Genomic DNA, 18,114 nt, shown 5'->3' on the forward strand with positions numbered 1-18,114 from the left:
AACTTCAGGAATAACAAGATGGAACAGGGGAAAAAAGCACACTGTCCCACTGCAGACCAGATGTTTCATGAAAGGCAAGAAATTCAGGGAACTTAAAAGCCTGTATATGTTCAAAGGGTAAAAGCAATAAATATAATTTTCATGATCAAGTTGTTAAGTGCATCAAAAAAGGACACTAGGAAATGAAACTTGACTGCACTTTACCATCAGAGCTAGCATCCTAAATCTGATCATTTTATTCTCTTGCTTAATTAAAAACTTCGCTAACTCTACATTGCTCCTGGATCAAGTCTAAACTTACAATGGCACAGAATAATCTTCATAACATGATCCCAAACTTCCCTGGTAGCTTTATCTTCTAATGAATTCTCATTACATGTCTTGGAAGGTATAGAAGGCCACTTATAATTTACCAAATAAGCCAGCTACTTTTAAATCTGGTCTATTTCTTTACACCATTTTCTCTGCCCAGGACTTCCATCCCAGCTGGCAAACCCCTAACGGTGCTTCAGAGCCTGGCTCAAGTATCATTTTTTCTGTGTACTTTTCTCAACTCCCACTCTCTCCTACTACTCAGAATGAGTGTTCTTTCATCTATGGAGTCATTGAACTTTAAGAATGCCTTTGATAAATCACTTAACCCTATGCGTTAAGTAGAAGTTCTATTCTCTCCCCAATACCATGAAGGCAAGCAGGAGCCTGTCACTGTGCAATCCTTAGTACACCACAGGAGCATAATACAGGTTTGTTGAATCGAATCAAATATTAGAAGAGAACCAAAGCCTCAATGGATTTTCTAGGCCTAGCAATTTGCTAAATTCACACATGTGATTTTTGCTTCGGTCTTTGGACCAGAGTGTGTAATTTGCTTTTATTAAAAAATAGGGTCATGAATATATTTCTCTAGATAAAACATTATGAACCCATTTTCAGCTTAGACTTGGCCTTCCCATAGCTCAGTGCCAAAAAGTAGCTGTGTAATTCGAAATATTTTCCTGCTGGAGTGGAATTGCATTTGGGGCTTGCTTCAATCAGTGCTTGTCTCGCTTTTGCTCTTCAAAGAGCCCCCCAGTCAACCAGGCTTGAGCAGAAGGAAACCAGATGAACTCTGTTGAATTTAAATTTTCTACATCCTCTACTTTAGCATTAAAGTTTTCTTCTCTAATTGAACAGATTAACTGAAGCTGTATACGTAATATAGTATCAATTTATACATTTTTTATTTATCCACTATGCCACCTTGTTTCAGAATGTCTTTGAAAGCTTAAAGAAAAACTCCCAAATCAAAAAACAAACTGTTCCACTCAACCCTTCGGTTCTTTTGGTGACCCTGTCAGTGCTGATGGTCAGTCTGAAAGACTTTTGGAAAAGTTTCTCAGGTACTAGTAACAGCATTTCCTATCTTGGTTTACAGTCAATGACTGTCAGAGTCCACAGGCCACTTTTACCCTATGACCCAGTGTGAGTTCGCTCAATCTTGAAATCAGTCACTGAGGCCCTCACATAACATGGCAGTTGTTATCTGGCTAAGTAAAACTATATAGTTGATGACCGTCTGAAGTTGCTCAGGGGCGACAGTATGAAAATGAAGAGCAGATCTGCCTGAGTTTGAATCTGGCCATACCTCTGACCAGGTTAAGTGGCCTTGGACGAACTACTTCACCTCTCCAGGCCTCACCTGCCTTTATCAGTAACGAAGGAGAAACAATGGCACCTACCTCCTATGGAATAAGAGGAATAAGTGGATTAAATGTGTAAAGCGTTTACAACAGTGTCTGGCACACAGTAAGCACTCAAAACATGTTAGCGACTATATTCGACACTTTAATATTTTTAGGTAAGAAAAGTAGGTACAATAAAAAATTAAAGGAAGGCTGATCATTTTCAGGACAATAGTTTATTTACAAAACCGCAACTCCGTCTGTTTTGGTATCATTATTGACAAAACACCTACAGTTGAGATACTAGTTGAGGCTATACACTGATTTTAGCTATACATAAAACCAGAATCTAACACTATCCCAGTTTCCTACTTCTGCGCGGCTCCAAATGTAGCTTGCAAAAGAACAAACTCTCTTTATAATGCACAAGGGCTTAAACAAACCACTTCTTTAGATTTTGTTTTTGTTTTTCTATTTAAGGGTTGGGACTGAGATTACTCATATTTAAAATTTGCTATTTATAGAGAAAGCCCTAGAGAATGAGGTAACTTAAAGACAGAGGTTTGGTTTATCTGGCTTTCATAATACAGTATCCATATGACTTTAGAAGAAGGCAAATAAATAATATTGGTACACAGTATATATATTGATAATTTTCTGACAAATTCATTTATCTAACATCATGCTGAGGAATCAAGAGGATTTCTCCATACATTTAAAAATGTGTTATATTTGTTGATTCACGAAGTCTTGTTCCATATTAAAGTAGTTGTCACCAAAATAACATATGATAACTAGTACCCATGGAAACCTATCAGCTTGTTTTTTTAAAATTCTCTGTTAAGGTTTATTTCCAAGTTGAGCATCACATATGTATACATGGTTATATGTGTGGATTTATGCATGGATATATGCACAGTTGATATATGTGTGGGTACTAATGCCCCTTATTCAGGAATGTAAAATAATATACCTGGTATCTAGTTGTAAGAAAAACTTCCCCAGATTGGGAGGTAGCAGAGTGGCACATGAAAAAAGTCTCTTATGTGAAGTTAAGAATACACCTATACTGGGCTGATGAATGGAGAGAGGAAGAAAAAGAAGTAGAAGTAGAAGAAAAGAACTACATTGGCTCAAATTAAACAGGTAATTAATTTAAGACAGCAAATAAATAAATCAACAAATGCCCCATTTTGGTTTTCTAAAAAAATAAATCACTGGAAAATCCTTACTAACAATTTAAAGTTGATCCATTAATATACATTTTAAATAGTAAAAAGTCCAAATATTATATCTATCATAAGTCTATTCTCCTATTCATCTAATACACTCCTCTGCTGAGATATCTAACATGTCTTCATCTTCACTCTCTTCTATCTCTGGCAAGTTGCCCCAAAGTAGGAAGTTAACACCTGAAAAGAAAAGGTCACAAAGTTATTTGGTGCTCATTACTGTTATAACTCAGAACATGATATATGAAACCTTTATGTTAACATTGTTATATTAAACCATAGTATTAGCAGTAAAGAGAAAAAGCATTGAAAGAATGTACCACAAATAAAATTATCTAATATAATTCATCTAGGACATACATATTCTTCAACCGTTTTAAGCAAGGGCTTGAATTCTAAAATCTTAGGACTCAAAAGGATATTACGAATCCATTTACTCAAAGCTTGCCTCCAGCTACATTATGCCATAATAACTCTACAGTGATACTTTTCAAATCTATTTTAATGAATGGAGATCTCACAAGATCCTTTTAGATTAAGTATCTCTTTGGAGGGAAAAGACTTGAATAAGTCACTCATCTCTTCAACAAGCATGGAAATAGCTGGTGCCTTTTTTTCTGATTAAAAAAAGCAAGGTTTTGGAGCCAGTTACAATATGAACAATAATTCCTGATATACGTGGATTTTAGTCTAGAGGTTGTCAAGGTAGAATTGTCAACTTTAGAACTAGATTGTAGTTGTCACTACAATAAATAAAATTACCTAAAACCTCTCATCGTGAAAGGTCAGTCAGCTTTCATATTGAAGAATCCAGCATTTGTATATAATATAAGACCACATATATGGTAGAGGATAATGAGATGGTTTATTCTGGGCATGTACTATATTATACCTTGAAAGCACTAAATTGGAAAAAAATTGACCTTTAGAAGAGCCAATGAAATCTTACAAGAAAGTAAATCTCAAGCTGTCCAGTTGGCAGTGTGGGCACAAGCAACTCAGCAAGTCTAGATACCCACTCCACACATACCAAGATTGTGGCCACTTGGTGGAATGGAATGAGCCAGGATTTGGAGATTTGGTTTGAACTCAGTTTCCACTCCTTATCAGTACACCATGGATGTTTTTACTACTTTTACTACAAATGCATGCAACCAGACTATATATATCGTTGTTTTGTGTATTTAAAATTTTACAATATGGTATTATATGTATTTTTTCTAATTTTACTTTTTCTTTCAATTCTCACCTGAGGATATGTTTATTGATTTTAGGACGAGAGAAACATTGATCGGTTGCCTCCTGTGCATGCCCTGACCAGGAATCCAACCCTAAACTTAGGTATGTACCCTGACGGGGAATTGAACCTGCACCTTTTTTGGTGTGTGGGACGATGCTCCAACCAACTGAGCCACCCAGCCAGGGCTCTAATTAGACATTATGTTTTCATTAGACATTATGTTTTTGAGATTACCTATACCCATATGTGCAGATTTAGCTCATTTTCTTTTATTTCTGTAGAGTATTCCATTGTGTGAATTAAAAAAAATTATATATATTGCAAATATGACCCATCGCCCATCCTTTCCTCTAACTGTCCATTTTGCACAGGTGTCTGAGGAGACATGTACAAGCATGTGCATTGTTGTATTGTTGAAACAACAGAAGCAATCAACTACCTATCTTAGTTGAGATACTAGAATCTAATAAGGCAAGAAATTAGCATCTGTTTGATATATATAGATGCCTATCATATTGTTTTCTGTAATTTTTTGTCTGTTTAAATTGTTTATAATATAAAACACCTTTTTCCCAAGAATGAACGGTTTTGCTTCTGGTCAGATGGCATTGAGAGCTGACAGGATAGTACGGAATCACTAGGCCAAATCTACTGGCCAATTAGAACCCATAAAGGTCAATGGAGAGTTGAAGTGAATTTGCCTTTGGAGGCATTTACCCACCCCAGTGAAGGTGAACTGAGGTTTCCCAAGCTTCCCCAGGAACTTCTTAGGAAATCAGGTCTACCTGTGTAGGCCAGCCTAGAACATAGACTTCTTGGGGCCCCTAAACATTCTAGAATTTTATAAAGCTTGAGTATGTACTCCTTTGATGCTGCTGACTCAGGTTTTTCAAGGAGAGTTCCAACAGCCATGAGGAACCCTGTTGTATGCCAAGCATCTAGAAAATCCTGCTTTAAATCACAGTATTAGGGTTACAAAGGAGAAGTCTAATATTCTTGGAGTCAATACACAGAGACACGAGTAGCTCAGCACAATTGGTTCAAAGAAGAAAAAATAAACTAAGTGATTGGATCTGTCAGAAGCAGCACCTTCCTTCCTCTGTTAAGAAGGGAGGAAGGAAACCCTGTGATACATGTGTTTCTCATGGATTAGATTCAATGCAAATGCAAGAATGCCGGGCTTTTATCTTAGAAAAATTGACCAATATTAAGAAGTAAATCAAAATTGAAAAATCTCCACCCTGTGTTTTAAATTCCATGAAGCAGAAAAAAATAATATCAAAGCAGAAACTTCCTTTAATGTGTCCACGAGCAACACAAATATGAAACTAGAAACCTAAATTAGAAGCCTGTGTCTCACCTAGGGGAGTTCAGATAAGTCCTTGCTCAAAAATGGCCCTCTTAACATGCTAGAGTCTTAAATTAAGACCCCCACATGGTTGAGAGCCACAATTAAATGCCAGGTGATAAAAAAAAATAAAAAATCGGAGTCTCTAAAAACCCAACCATGATTGGAGGGTTTAAAGACCCTGATGACCTAGCTTTTACAATTTGTGATCTTGTTTTTAGTCTGTGAAGGGAAATCATATTTTTAAGAAAGGAATATATTTTAAGTTCTGAAGAAGACTAAAATATACATTAAAAAATCCGAGTGCTAGTGCCAATTTGGATTGTCAAACTCTTTAAACTTGTTCCCACTAAAAACGTCCCACTAAATGTCAACTTGGTCTGTTGTATAAATAGGTATTAGACGTTGAAACCATGTCCTATAGCAAAACTTGAATGGCTCTAAACAATATAAAATGTAAATATCTTTTAAGAATTGGTTGCAGTATTTTCCTACTAAATAATTAGTATGACATATTGATATTAAATATTTCCTTTGACTAAAATTCCATCATAATTTATTAATATAGATGTCAAAATGTCCATTTTCATCTTAAAGCAACATCACCAAATACATGTTATCTAGTCATCTTCCCTCCCAACTCCCCAGGGCCTCAGCCTTCCCTCCATCCCTCCCTTCTTACACACACACACTTGACTATCAAATATACAATATTGTTCTCTCTCTCCCTTCCTCTCTCTAATCTTGTCCTTGGATGAGGATTAAAAAAAAAAGTTAATTTAAAAAGGCCAAGAGCCCTAGCTGGTTTGGCTCAGTGGATAGAGCGTCAACCTGAGGACTGAAGAGTCCTGGGTTCAATTCTGATCAAGGGCACATGCCTGGGTTGTGGGCTCAATCCCCAGTTGTGGGCTTGCAAGAGGCAATACCATAGCTATTGTAAAGATGAATGAGTTAATATTTTAATCATAGGACCTTTGCAATAGTAGGTTCCAGATTTATTGTCTAGTGATTTTCTTTTTTCAAAACACACAAACACACACACGCGCACGCACACACACGTACTTAGATGTATATAACATGTCTCTGTCTCTTTCTCATTCTTTAGGATTCAACTCTCCTTAGCCTCTCATGAGAAGTCTTCCCTACCATGCTATGAAAAATAACTCACATAGATGAGATTATGCATACTTGATAATATGTATCAATACAAGAATTTAAAGCAATTAAAATGTTAATTTAAGTCTGGCTGTGGTGGCTCAGTTGGTTGAGAATTGTCCTGTGCACCCAAAGGTTGCCAGTTTGATTCCAGATCAGGGCACCTCCAAAAGGCAACCAATTGTTTCCCTCTCACATCAATGATTCTCTTGTGCTCGCTCGCTCTCCCTTCCTCTCTCTAATCTTGTCCTCGGATGAGGATTTTTAAAAAAAAGTTAATTTAAAAAGGACAAGAGCCCTAGCTAGTTTGGATCAGTGGATAGAGCGTCGGCCTGAGGACTGAAGAGTCCTGGGTTCAATTCTGGTCAAGGGTACATGCCCGGGTTGTGAGCTCAATCCCCAGTCATGGGCTTGCAAGAGGCAGCCGATCAATGATTCTCTCTCATCATTGATATTTCTATCTCTTTTTCTCTCTCCTTTTCTCTCTGAAAAAAAAAGGGGGGGGGGGCGGGCAAGAAATCCTGCTAAGTTTGAGGCTCTTAAATAAAATGATGAAAATAGAAATGGCAATGAATTTTGGCTACTAGTATCCATAAGTGTTTGGGATAATATGATTGACGTTTCAGTCTAGTAGATCCAATCCAGGTAAAGTCTCAGAGGGAGTCCTGAAATGATCTACTGGGAGTTTCACTCAGATGTTGATAGACAAATGTTATAGGAATGTTCCAGTCAATTGTTTCTTACCTGTAGAGTCTAGTCTGTTAATACCATAAACTGCCTGGCTGTGAAACATCCAGAAGTGCCCATTATTACAGGAGAGAAGGCAGGAGCAACATGGAACAATCACATGATAACCCACAATGTTCCCACTAAAAAAGAAAGTAAATATTGTTAGAGGCTGTGTAACATATGACCATGTAAGTATTTTTAATGTAAATAGATGACATAAAGACCTCACTTCCTCCTAACATCCTCCATTGCTGGGATCTTTGGGATGTGATTTATTCTAATAATGATGACAGTGCTACTGTCAAGTGGCAAAATAGACTTTAAGTGAAATAATACTAACATTTTCTCCATTTCTTTGCTAGTATTATTTTATGCATTTTCCCTTGAGAAGCTAGCTTCCAGATGACATAAGGTTGTGATTTGCTCTGTAAAGAACTCCAAATTGATGTGCTGTGCATACAAAATATATTAAATAAACTCAGATCTGTGGGTAAAAGGTTTTTGCTATCCTCAGGACAGTGGCAAGTTGGGTTCTTACATGTTCTAGCTCCATGCCAGGACCTAAAAACTGTTTCAACAGATGGAGGAGTAGGAAGACAGCATGAGCCCCTGTAAACCAAACACAAGCTGGCTGCTCTAATTTTAGTCTCAGTGTTTTTGAGGGAATTCAGAAGTAAAGCAAATCTATAGCCTCTACAGAAAGTTGCAAAAGTTTTCACTGTCTTCACGATTATGCATCTGATTATAAGTACCTTACTCTTCTACAGGGTTTGGTGTTTGTTTTTCCTACCTGGTTACTATTAAATAGATTGACTATAGAGGGAATGTTTTAGTAGGCACTTTAAAAAAATGACAACATGAACTGCTTACACCTTAAGGTGTAAAAAGTCTTATTATAGCTTGTTCTCATCCAGTGAGATATGAGAGTGAGTTATTTTTGTGAGGGCCTATTAAAAAATAGTATATAGCCGAAACCGGTTTGGCTCAGTGGATAAAGCGTCGGCCTGAGGACTGAGAGGTCCCAGGTTCGATTCCGGTCAGGGGCATGTGCCTTGGTTGTGGGCACATCCCCAGTGGGAGATGTGCAGGAGGCAGCTGGTCGATGTTTCTCTCTCATCGATGTTTCTAACTATCTCTCTCCCTTCCTCTCTGTAAAAAATCAATAAAATATATTTTAAAAAATAGTATATAAGAGGTATCAGCCCACCTAAAATATATCTTCTAATCATAATCTGATTGAAAGGCAAACGAATGAAAACAAAAGTTGTTCTTGGACTAGGACTGGTTGTTATTTGTAAAACTATTCTGGTGGCTTTCAGTACTGCCCTTATTCATTCATTCCACTAATGTTATTGAGCTTGTATTCTGTGTTAGGTGTTAGGAATACAGGGTGGACAAGGTTTTTGTTCTTATGGAGCTAACGTTCGAGTAGGGACATCCCAGATCATTTTGCTCCCTTCTTAGAACCCCTTCAGTGGCTTCCCATTGGCCAAAAAGAAAAACAAATAAACTCCTTCATACCAAGGTCTAGATCTGCACTATCCCAATGTGGCTACTGAGCACTTAGAACGTGGCTAGCCTGAGGTGAAATGTGCTGGGAGTATAAAACAGACACCAGATTTGAAAGAATAAGAATAAAAAATAGAATGTAAAACATTTCATTCATAATGTTTTTATATTGGTTACATATTGAAATGATAGTGTTTTGCATATATTGAGTTAAATAAAATACATGATTAAAATTAATGTCACCTGTTTCTTTTTACTTTTAAAAAATGTGGTTACTGGAAAATTTTAAATTCCATATGCAACTTGCGTTTTTCTATCGGACAGCGCTGCCCTAGATTATCTGCGTTTTGACTACATCTCTAATGTACTCATACTACTCTCCCCAGATGCTCACAAAGTCTCAGCCACGCTGCCATTATCCTTTTATTCCCGGAATGTCTAAAGCATCTTCTTACCTTGGGTCCTTTGCACTTGCTATTCCCTCTGCCTAGAACATTCTTTCTCTGTCTCCTTCTCATTCTTTAGGATTCAACTCTCCTTAGCCTCTTATGAGAAGTCTTTTAGAGTTTTAAGTTTATTCGAGATCAAATAGGGAGTAGGGGTAGAGCCAGGACTCAAACCTAATTTTTAGGACTAAATCTAGAGGGGGGGGACACACCCTCCCCCCAACCCCCCCCAAACTACTTGCCTTTTTCTAAAAATTAAAGCAGATATTTGTCAATGAACTTTGAGAAATTGTAAAATCATATACAAATTTAAAGTGCCACAGGCCCTTTAAAAAATAGCTCTTAGTAACAAATGGAAAATTTTAAATTCCATATGCAACTTGCAATGGCTCATTGCAAGGGTTATAACCAGTGCTCGATGCAGTCCACTGAACCTTTGTGTCTGCTTTGGTGGCAACATCCATCTCCCAAACCCAGGGCTATTTAGAATATTGTCATAGATACCATTTTAAACAGGCGATGTCCTTCAGTTTACATTTGCAGATTTCAGTATAATAGCATCTTCCTATTAAGTCCACTGTGCTGAAGAGAGAAAAGTGTAGAGATAGTCAAATGTACGTTTTTTAAATTGTTAGATGGATATAACATAAAATTTATTAATTAACCATTTTTAGTGTATAGTTCAGAACTGTAAAGTATATTCACATTGTTGTACAACAAATCTCCAGAACCTTTTCATTTTATAAAATTAAAACTCTATGCCCATTAAACAATTCCCCATTTCCCTCTCCCCCCAGCCCCTGGCAATCATCATTCAACTTTCTGTTCCTATGAATTTGACTGCTTTAGATACCACATATAAGTAGAATCATCCAGTATTTGTCTTTTTGAGACTGGCTTATTTTCACTTAGCATAATGTCCTCAAGGTCCATCCATATTGTAGTATGTGATAGGCTGGATAATATTTCATTGTATACATATACCTTATTTTGTTTATTGACTCAGCTATTGACGGACATTTGGTTTTTTTGTGAATAATGCTGCTAAGAACATGGCTGTGCACATATCTCTTCTAGGTCCTGCACTGAATTTTGTTGGATATATACCCAGAAGTGGGATTGCTGATCATATGGTAATTCTATTTTCAATTTTTGAGGAACTGTTATGCTTTTCCATAGCAGAGGCCCTATATTACATTAGCACCAACCATGCACAAGGGTTCCAATTTTTCCATGTCCTTGCTATCAAATGTACTTTTTTTTTTTAATATATATTTTATTGATTTTTTACAGAGAGGAAGGGAGAGAGATAGAGAGTCAGAAACATCGATGAGAGAGAAACATCGACCAGCTGCCTCCTGCACATCCCCCACCGGGGATGTGCCCGCAACCCAGGTACATGCCCTTGACCGGAATCGAACCTGCGACCTTTCAGTCCGCAGGCCGACGCTCTATCCACTGAGCCAAACCGGTTTCGGCCAAATGTACTTTTGATTGTGATTTAGTATGAATTTTATAGGCCCGAAGAGCTAAAAGTGAGTCTGAAATAGAACTATAGTATATTTTGTAAGAGTCAGTTAATATTTGTGAGCTCAACATAATATGACAAAACTTCCACTTAAAAACCTTATGTGCTCACTGACTTTCAAACATTAATCCATACTCTTATAATTCCTACAAACATAGACAATAGGAAAGATTCAACTCTATTCTAGACTCTTATCTAACCTCTAACAATGAACCTTCTTATGACTGTCTCATCACTTACCATAGCTATTGTAAAAATGAATGAGTTAATATTTTAATCATAGGACCTTTGCAATAGTAGGTTCCAGATTTATTGTCTAGTGATTTTTCTTTACACACACACACACACACACACACACACGTACTTAAATATTAACCCATTTATCTTTGCAATATGTAACGTTGTCATCAGGCATGACTACACTTGAACCAATTCAGGAAAATTTCACGACTTTCACTATATTAAATTTTTTTTCTTTTTTTAAAAAAATATGTTTTTATTGATTTTAGAGAGGAAGGGAGAGGGAGAGAGAGAGATAGAAACATCAGTGATGAGAATCATTGATCGGCTGCCTCCTGCATGTTCCACACTGGGGATGGAACCATGGCCTCCTGGTTCATGGGTTCACACTCAACCACTGAGCCACGCCAGGCAGGCTAAAAAAATGTTTTTAAGTTTCTATTATTATCATGAAATTCACTTTAAATTATTATAACTATTAGCCTGCCTCCTCTGGCTGTGTCCAAAGAATACTTACTTATTCACCCATATTATGGATAATCACTCTTTCACTTTAATGATAAAGATTCAATAAAGAGCTAAATCTTGAAAATCATTTAAGGGCTATGTTGACCATGGAGAGAGAAAGTACTTTTTAGAGCGAGAAAAAGGTATATTTGAGTCAAATAAAATGGTTATTTTTCCAAATAGGAAGCAAATTTGTAAGGGCTCTACTACACCCGAAAGTGGGTAGTGACTGAAAACAATTAAAGAGGATTGAATTACACAAGTGAATGCATGATATCCAAAATAGACTTTATGGGAAGACAAGGATTCTTTAAGGGTAAGTCTTTATTTCATCCCATACAAACCTAAGTCTCTCTCAGAAAAGGATATTTTTGAGAAAAGAGCACTGAATTATAAGGACAATGGAATAAGCATGCCAATCGCAAATAATGGTAGAAAACTATGAATTTTTGGGGGGCTGTAAAATGATGGATAAAAATGAAAAACTTGGCCTACCTGATTTGGCTCAGTGGATAGAGCGGCAGCCTGGGGACTAAAGGGTCCCGGGTTTGATTCCGGTCAAGGGCACATGCCTAGGTTGTGGGCTCAATCCCCAGTGGGGAGTGTGCAGGAGGCAGACGATCAATGATTTTTTCTCATCATTGATGTTTCAATCTCTCTCTTCCTCTCCCTTCCTCTCTGAAATCAATAAAAATATTAAAAGAAAAAGAAAAACTTGACCTCTCCACCCGTACAAAAAAGCTTGCTTGAATTTCCTAGAGTCTCTAGGTCATGGCCTTGATCCAGTGAGAAGGATAGTTGGGCAGGGCTTAGGGCCAGGGATCCAGCTTCAGGGGTGTGGTCACATGACTAGGAGCATTACATCAGGACTGACCACTGCGGCTAAACCACAGACTTTGTCCAGACAGTCTGCCCATTTTAGTTATACGCCAAGGGGATCATCAGGCTGGTGGGAGTGGCTGGAACACCAAAATGATAATCCCCTGGTGGACTCCGAGGTCCAAGCCCTAACATCTTCCCATTTAGTTAAAGGCTACCGTCCGCTGCCCGCCACCTGCAAATGACTTACTTGGTAGGAGGGATGTCTGTAGAGAAAAGGTCTATGTCAGTGTCGGCCAGCAAAACAGCCTTCATGCCCCGAGAGCTGAGCACTTGTTTACAGAATTTGCAAGACAGGATGGACACGCACCGGTCCTGGAAGCTACAGCTGCTGGTAGACATGGCGTTCCGGGCAAGGATGTGGCGTGGGATTTGAAAAAATGCAACCAAAGAGCAAGACCCTTCCTAGGTGGATTCCCCCGGGGCTAAAAATAAAATGGCGAGGCCTCGAGCTTTTCTGAACCCTAAAATTGGGAAGGAGAATTAGTTTTTTGTTTTGTTTTTCCTCGGGGAGGGTAAAAGTAATATTTATTGAGCAGGAACAGGAGAGAGCAGCAGCAGTTTTGGCTTTATCCTTTGAACTTTCCGGGAAGGGGGAGAGGTTTGAAGTGGGCGGGGGAGGGGGGCTAGCTGCTAGGGGCCTCGGAACTTGTCTGCCGTTTTCCCTTCCTCCTGTCTACAGGGATCCTCTCCTCTGGCTCCCCCTCCTTCAGCAATTCCCTCGCATTTAAAGCTTCTCCTCTCCCAAGCCCCTCCCCGCGAGAGCTCCAATTCCTATTTGTCGGGTGGCGGGCGGTCTCCCTACCCACGCCTCTTCCAGGAAATGCCCTGGGTTCCCAGGGTTCGGAAATGCCCTGAGCCCTGCCCACCCGGAGGGTCCCTGCTTCTCCGCAGTCCTGCAGCGAACCTCCGCCGCTCGGCTCGTCCCAGCCGGCCCCCGGCCTCGCTTCTCCCGCGGCAGCCCCCAGTCCTCAGCGTGCTGGCTCTCGCGCCGCCCTCGTGCCCCCCGTTCCCCGCGGCCTTCCCTCCAGGCCTCTCCCGGAGCGGCCGCTCCAGAACGTGCGGTGGTGGGGGGGCTCGCTTTGGGGGCTCAGTCGACTTTGGAATCCCGGTCACCGAACACGTCGTTTTCTGCCTCCTCTTCCGCTCGCTCTGCCTTTCCAAACCGGCTGTCAGTTTGAATTTCCATCGCCGCGCACCGATTGGGAGAACTAGAGCTCGCCCACGTCCTGCATTGGAAGGCTCGGAAGCCGCGGACGCGATCTTAGTGGCGAGGGGACCGTACGCCCCGCCCCAGTAACGGTGCCGACATCGGTTCCGCTTTCTGGTTGGCCGAGCGTGGCTCCGCCGCTGACCTCATTGGCGGGCTCCTGGAGGTTTGGGCGGGCCTACTCCGGCTCTAGTGGAAGAAGCCAGGACGCCCTTTGCGCTTCTGATTGGAAGACGTTCTACAGTCCACTCTGGTCTCTACTCTCTATTGGCTAAAATTCTCTCCAACGCCCCTCCTCTCCACCGGTCCAATTGGTCGTACCTTTTCTCAAGAATTCGTGTTTGGTTGCTGGTTCCAACTTAATCCCGCCCATTAATTCTACTTTAGGGTTCGGCCACAGTGGGAGGAGCTTACCCCGTGACTACGCCTCGGGAGTGCTAGTCACGCCTCCAAGCTTCGCCAGTCCCGCCTCCTCATTCCTGGCCTCTCGGGATCAGCTATTCCTATTGGCTACAGGCCCTATCGGTCGATAGAATGCGGGCGGTGATTGGCAAAAGGGGTGGGTCCTGCTTCCCGGCGGGGTCCTGCGGAGTTGGCGGAGGCTCCGAAGGGGACTAGGGGACCAATCTGCGTAGGAGCGGGTGGCGGGGACGAGAGGGCTGGAGAACTCTGAGTGGAAAGCGGACCCGGGGGCCTGGGACCCGTCGCGTCAGAGCCAGGTAAAGGCTCCTTCCCTCTCCCCTTCCTTCCTCCCGGCGGCGGGACCACAGCCCTGACTGCACAAACCCGGGTTGCGGCGGAAAGGAGAGGGCGCAGATGCTGCTTGCTGCATCGCTTTAGCGGTGCCGCCCGCAATCCCTCCATCCCCCTACCCCCCCGCGATCCTCTCCAAAACTCTGAGTGCAGCCCTGAGCTGTCCTCAGGACGGCATCTCTCCGCCCTTCACCGCACCGCTCGGGGCTGTGCCCGGGCTCACGCCGCCGCGCAGCCCGCACCCAGCCCCCTCCCCAAGCACTCTGCAGTCGGACCGCTTTGGGGCAGCCGTCCTTGGCAGCACCCGTCACCGTCCGCGGCCCCCCAACTCTGTCTCCAAGTCCTGCACCCAGAAGGGGTGTTCCGCCCTGCTTCCGGGGCCCTTCCCGGGTCCCAGCCCCCCGGCCCGCCCCAATGGCTCCTCTTCGCACTCGGGTTCCCAGACCCCAGAAGTGGGTCCCCCAAGTTGCTAACATCCCTGCGCTTCATGGAACATCGCGGGCCACGATAGACTCCGAATTCCCCCCTCACCTTTAAGGCAACCCTCCCCGTCCCCTCTCCCCGTCCTTCCTCCAAGCGTGTGCGGCGGCTCTCGGTACCCTCGGCTCCCGTGCAGCCGCGGGACCCCACCTCTCCTCCCCTCCTGCTTCCTGCCCGCCGGAACTCGCTCGCCGCCTCTGCTCCCTCTTCCTCGCTCCGTGAGGCCCTTTCTCCGGGGCGCGGGCAGCGGGAGACGCCGGCGGGAGCCTCTTCCTCCCGGCACCGAGAGGGAAAGGGGCGGCCAAAGAGGGAGGGTGGCCGCTGCGGCGCTCCGGGGAGCGTCCCCCGGCTTTGCGCTCCCGCCGGCTTCCCTCCCGCCTCCCGGCCCAGGGCAGAGGCGGGATCTCCTCGGGCACCTCCCGGAGCGAGTAGTTGGGTCTGCGATCGTCACTGACCCCTCTCCTCCTCCCCCCCGCCCCCGCCCCCAGCCGGGATCTCTGGGCTTGGGTGACAAAAAATGTTGGCGATGGCATTTAGAGTCGCTCTCATCCCTGGCGTGGGGCAGGCAACGGCTGCCTTCCGCCCCCCTCCCCCCGCCTCCCGATTTTCCCGAGTCCGACCCTCGCCTCTAACCCGTTTCCTGCTTCTGCCGACCACATTGTTTTCCTGGATGTGTCCCTGTGTCCCTTGCCGAGCAGGCTTTTTCCTGCAGATCCACCCCCCCCCCCAACCTTTTGCTGCCAAGGGAAGCTAGTAACCAAAAACAAAACAACTGGGAGGAGGGGCGGCAGGGGAAGAAAAGTTGTGCCCGGGTGGCTTGTCCCTTCACGGCTTTGATCCCCTTTGATGTCCAGGGAGTTGCCCCGCTGGGGGTCAGGGGCCGCGTCGGAGGCTGGGCAGGGAGGGCTCCCTCCGGCTGGCCGCTGCCCAGCGCTGCTGGGGCTCCGGAGGCCGCCGAGGTGCCGCAGTCCCCGCCCGGAGCCCCGCGTTCCCGCCGCAGTCCCCACCCGGAGCCTGCGCAGGCGGCTGCTCCAAAGTGTTCTCTTGCAGCCTTAAAACAAAATCCGGAGGGAGCTTCCTTCCTCCCCACGTCGCCTGGCCGCGCTCTCCTGGCCGGGCGGCGTTGGTCGGAGATGAATGGGCCTGGGCCGGGCTGGGAGTGTCGCCCTCTACCCCACCCCCGCAGCGATTAGAATCTGCTCTGGAGCTGATCACCCCCTCCCCTGATCCCTGCATTTACAGGCAAGTGAACCGGAGCAAACGACTTCCGATCCAATCCGTGCTGCTGCGGCTCCCGTTTGGGATTTGATTTGCAGCATCTTCGAGCCTGTGCAACAAAAAACCGCGAAGCACGCCCAGTCCTCCAACCGGCACCCCGATACGCACCCACTCCCTCCTGGGGACTCTGCTGGGCGCGTCCACACCCCCGCACCCCCCACACCATGTTGTGCGGATGGACTTGCACTCCCTGCCTGTGTCGTTGATGTCAGACCCCAGGCCAACCTCCGGGCGCTGCAGTTCTCCTGGCTAATGCGGAGCCTGCGGCTCGGGCTCTAGCACAGGAACCAGCCGCTGCCGCGCCCGGCCCCAGAGCCCACCGTCTGCATGTGCCCGCCGTAGCCGCCTGCCTAGCCCGCAGCCCGCGCTCCCCGGAGCGCTGGAGACCACCGCGGTGGGCCCCTTCTGCCTTCAGGAGACGCGGTCTTGGAGGTATTGATTTAGGTGGTTGGATTTTTCCCGTGGATCTATCAATTCACAATTCGAATTTGGAAGAAAGAAGGAAAACATGACGTCTCCGGCCAAATTCAAAAAGGATAAGGAGATCATAGCAGAGTACGATACTCAGGTCAAAGGTAAGGGCTTGGAAAAAATAGCGGAATGCATATGCTGGGTGGGCCATTGAGGCATGGATTTCCACCCTGATTTGCAGGAGGTTCGTTTCTTTGGGTGGAGCAGGTGGGGGCAGGCTGACCCCAGAGGTGGTTTCATAGGTGGATCTGAGCCTCGGAGAGGTGGGCAGTGCCAGGGGCCACAGGCTCAGGGAAGGGATTTTCAGGGTGGGCTTTAGGGTTTGTTCTTGTAGAGCTGGCCCTTTTTTTGTCAGCCCTTTCTCCCAAGCTGGAAAGGGTGGGGGGAGGGGCGGGAGGTTCTTGGAGAGAGAAAGGCGGCAATTTGCCTCTGGTTGTCTGGGTCAGGTTTCTTGAAGGACTACTGAAATCTGACAGGTGTTAGGGAATTTATTCCCGAGGATGGAGTTGAGGCCAGGCAGAGAAAGGCAACCTTGAGAATGTGTACCTTTTGGAGAGCCCTGAGAGAGGTGGTTTTTTTTTTCTGATGTACTCTATCCAAACGTGACATTTGCTATATGGCATCAGACACACAGAGTCGGTAGCCACTTTGGATGCACCTTGTGCCTGCCTGGTCTCTGGTTGCCCTGCATTCAGCCAAAGATCAGAGAACAGAAAGAATAAGGTCACTCACACTCGGTCTCCGCCCTCACCTCAACCTGAATGGAGTTGGGGTGTTAGGCTTGCCGGGTGGTGCTGATTCTGGAGGATGGGAAGACATAATTGTTTAATTTTCTGCATGGTCACCCTCTGCTCTGAAATACATGCTTTTAATGACCCACTTATCTGCAAAAATGTGAAGGGTAACGCGAAATGTGGATCTGAAGAAACCAAAGGACCTGTCTTCACATCTAGTGGACTTGGATTAGGAGAGGTGTGGTTGTGAATCAAAGCCCCTTTTCTTTTTGAAACCAGCAATTCCTCTAGGAGGGGTTTCCCCCTGATTAGGAGCCCCAGCATGTGTTGGTGCAAGGCCCTGTCCCTTCCTGGCCGGTGACTGGGAAGAGCCATGTGGCTCTAGCCCATTGAGATCTCCTCAGCTGGGGATGGGAGAGGTGGGTGGCCTTGAATGTTACACCACATGGTTGGAGCTCTGGGTTTTCCTTTGTTTCAGAGTACAGAGGGAGGGTCCCCGCCTTTCCCTGCACCAATTCAAGGAGACCTTTTCCTATCATAGAAGACTTGGAAAGGGCCATGTCTCCCCTCCAATGATTGCCTGGGGTGGGGCAGAGCGAAGAGTTTGAAATGGGCAGCTGTCTAATACCTTAGAAGGTTGGAGGTAGTTTGAAATCCCCATTGTGCCTGTGGGATCTTCTTCATGTCATCAGCTTGGTCAATGCTGGAGGTACC

At 44.3% G+C, this 18,114-nt stretch overlaps 2 protein-coding genes across 13 annotated transcripts in view; one reads left to right on the top strand and one right to left on the bottom strand.

Moving 5' to 3' along the window:
- Positions 1-1,813: 1,813 nt before the first annotated feature.
- On the bottom strand, positions 1,814-14,157 carry FAM72A (family with sequence similarity 72 member A). 3 transcript variants are annotated; one of them, XM_059675319.1, is made up of 5 exons: positions 13,382-14,157; positions 12,665-12,938; positions 9,825-9,902; positions 7,381-7,505; positions 1,814-3,073 (listed from the first exon to the last, which is right to left on the bottom strand). In XM_059675319.1, the coding sequence occupies exons 2-5, from the start codon at positions 12,814-12,816 to the stop codon at positions 2,979-2,981; spliced, it is 450 nt and encodes a 149-aa protein (XP_059531302.1). In that variant the 5' UTR covers positions 12,817-12,938; positions 13,382-14,157; the 3' UTR covers positions 1,814-2,978. The 3 variants fall into 3 exon arrangements, with proteins under 3 accessions (XP_059531302.1, XP_059531301.1, XP_059531300.1); XM_059675318.1 differs by having other exon boundaries at positions 13,344-14,157; XM_059675317.1 differs by having other exon boundaries at positions 13,280-14,157.
- A 93-nt stretch (positions 14,158-14,250) lies between these two features.
- The window catches only part of SRGAP2 (SLIT-ROBO Rho GTPase activating protein 2), a 241,851-nt gene continuing 237,987 nt past the window's right edge, over positions 14,251-18,114 (top strand). For 7 of the 10 annotated variants that reach the window (XM_059675299.1, XM_059675300.1, XM_059675302.1 and 4 more), the window contains exons 1-2: positions 14,251-14,403; positions 16,160-16,770. In XM_059675299.1, coding sequence (XP_059531282.1) covers positions 16,704-16,770 — 67 coding nt within the window. In that variant the 5' untranslated portion in view covers positions 14,251-14,403; positions 16,160-16,703. The remainder of the gene's footprint in view (positions 14,404-16,159; positions 16,771-18,114) is intronic. The other 3 variants (XM_059675308.1, XM_059675307.1, XM_059675309.1) reach the window with 1 other exon arrangement.

The sequence above is a fragment of the Myotis daubentonii genome, chromosome 18 (genome assembly GCF_963259705.1).
Source record: "Myotis daubentonii chromosome 18, mMyoDau2.1, whole genome shotgun sequence".
Taxonomy (NCBI): domain Eukaryota; kingdom Metazoa; phylum Chordata; class Mammalia; order Chiroptera; family Vespertilionidae; genus Myotis; species Myotis daubentonii.

What these genes read in the sequence shown, in the direction of transcription:
- FAM72A (XM_059675319.1), bottom strand. Translation starts at nt 12,816, where the DNA reads ATGTCTACCAGCAGCTGTAGCTTCCAGGACCGGTGCGTGTCCATCCTG. An exon ending in ACAGACATCCCTCCTACCAA is followed by an intron (nt 9,903 to 12,664) that starts GTAAGTCATTTG and finishes TTCTCTCTTCAG; the next exon opens with CACAGTGGACTTAATAGGAA. An exon ending in TAACAGACTAGACTCTACAG is followed by an intron (nt 3,074 to 7,380) that starts GTAAGAAACAAT and finishes TTTTCTTTTCAG; the next exon opens with GTGTTAACTTCCTACTTTGG.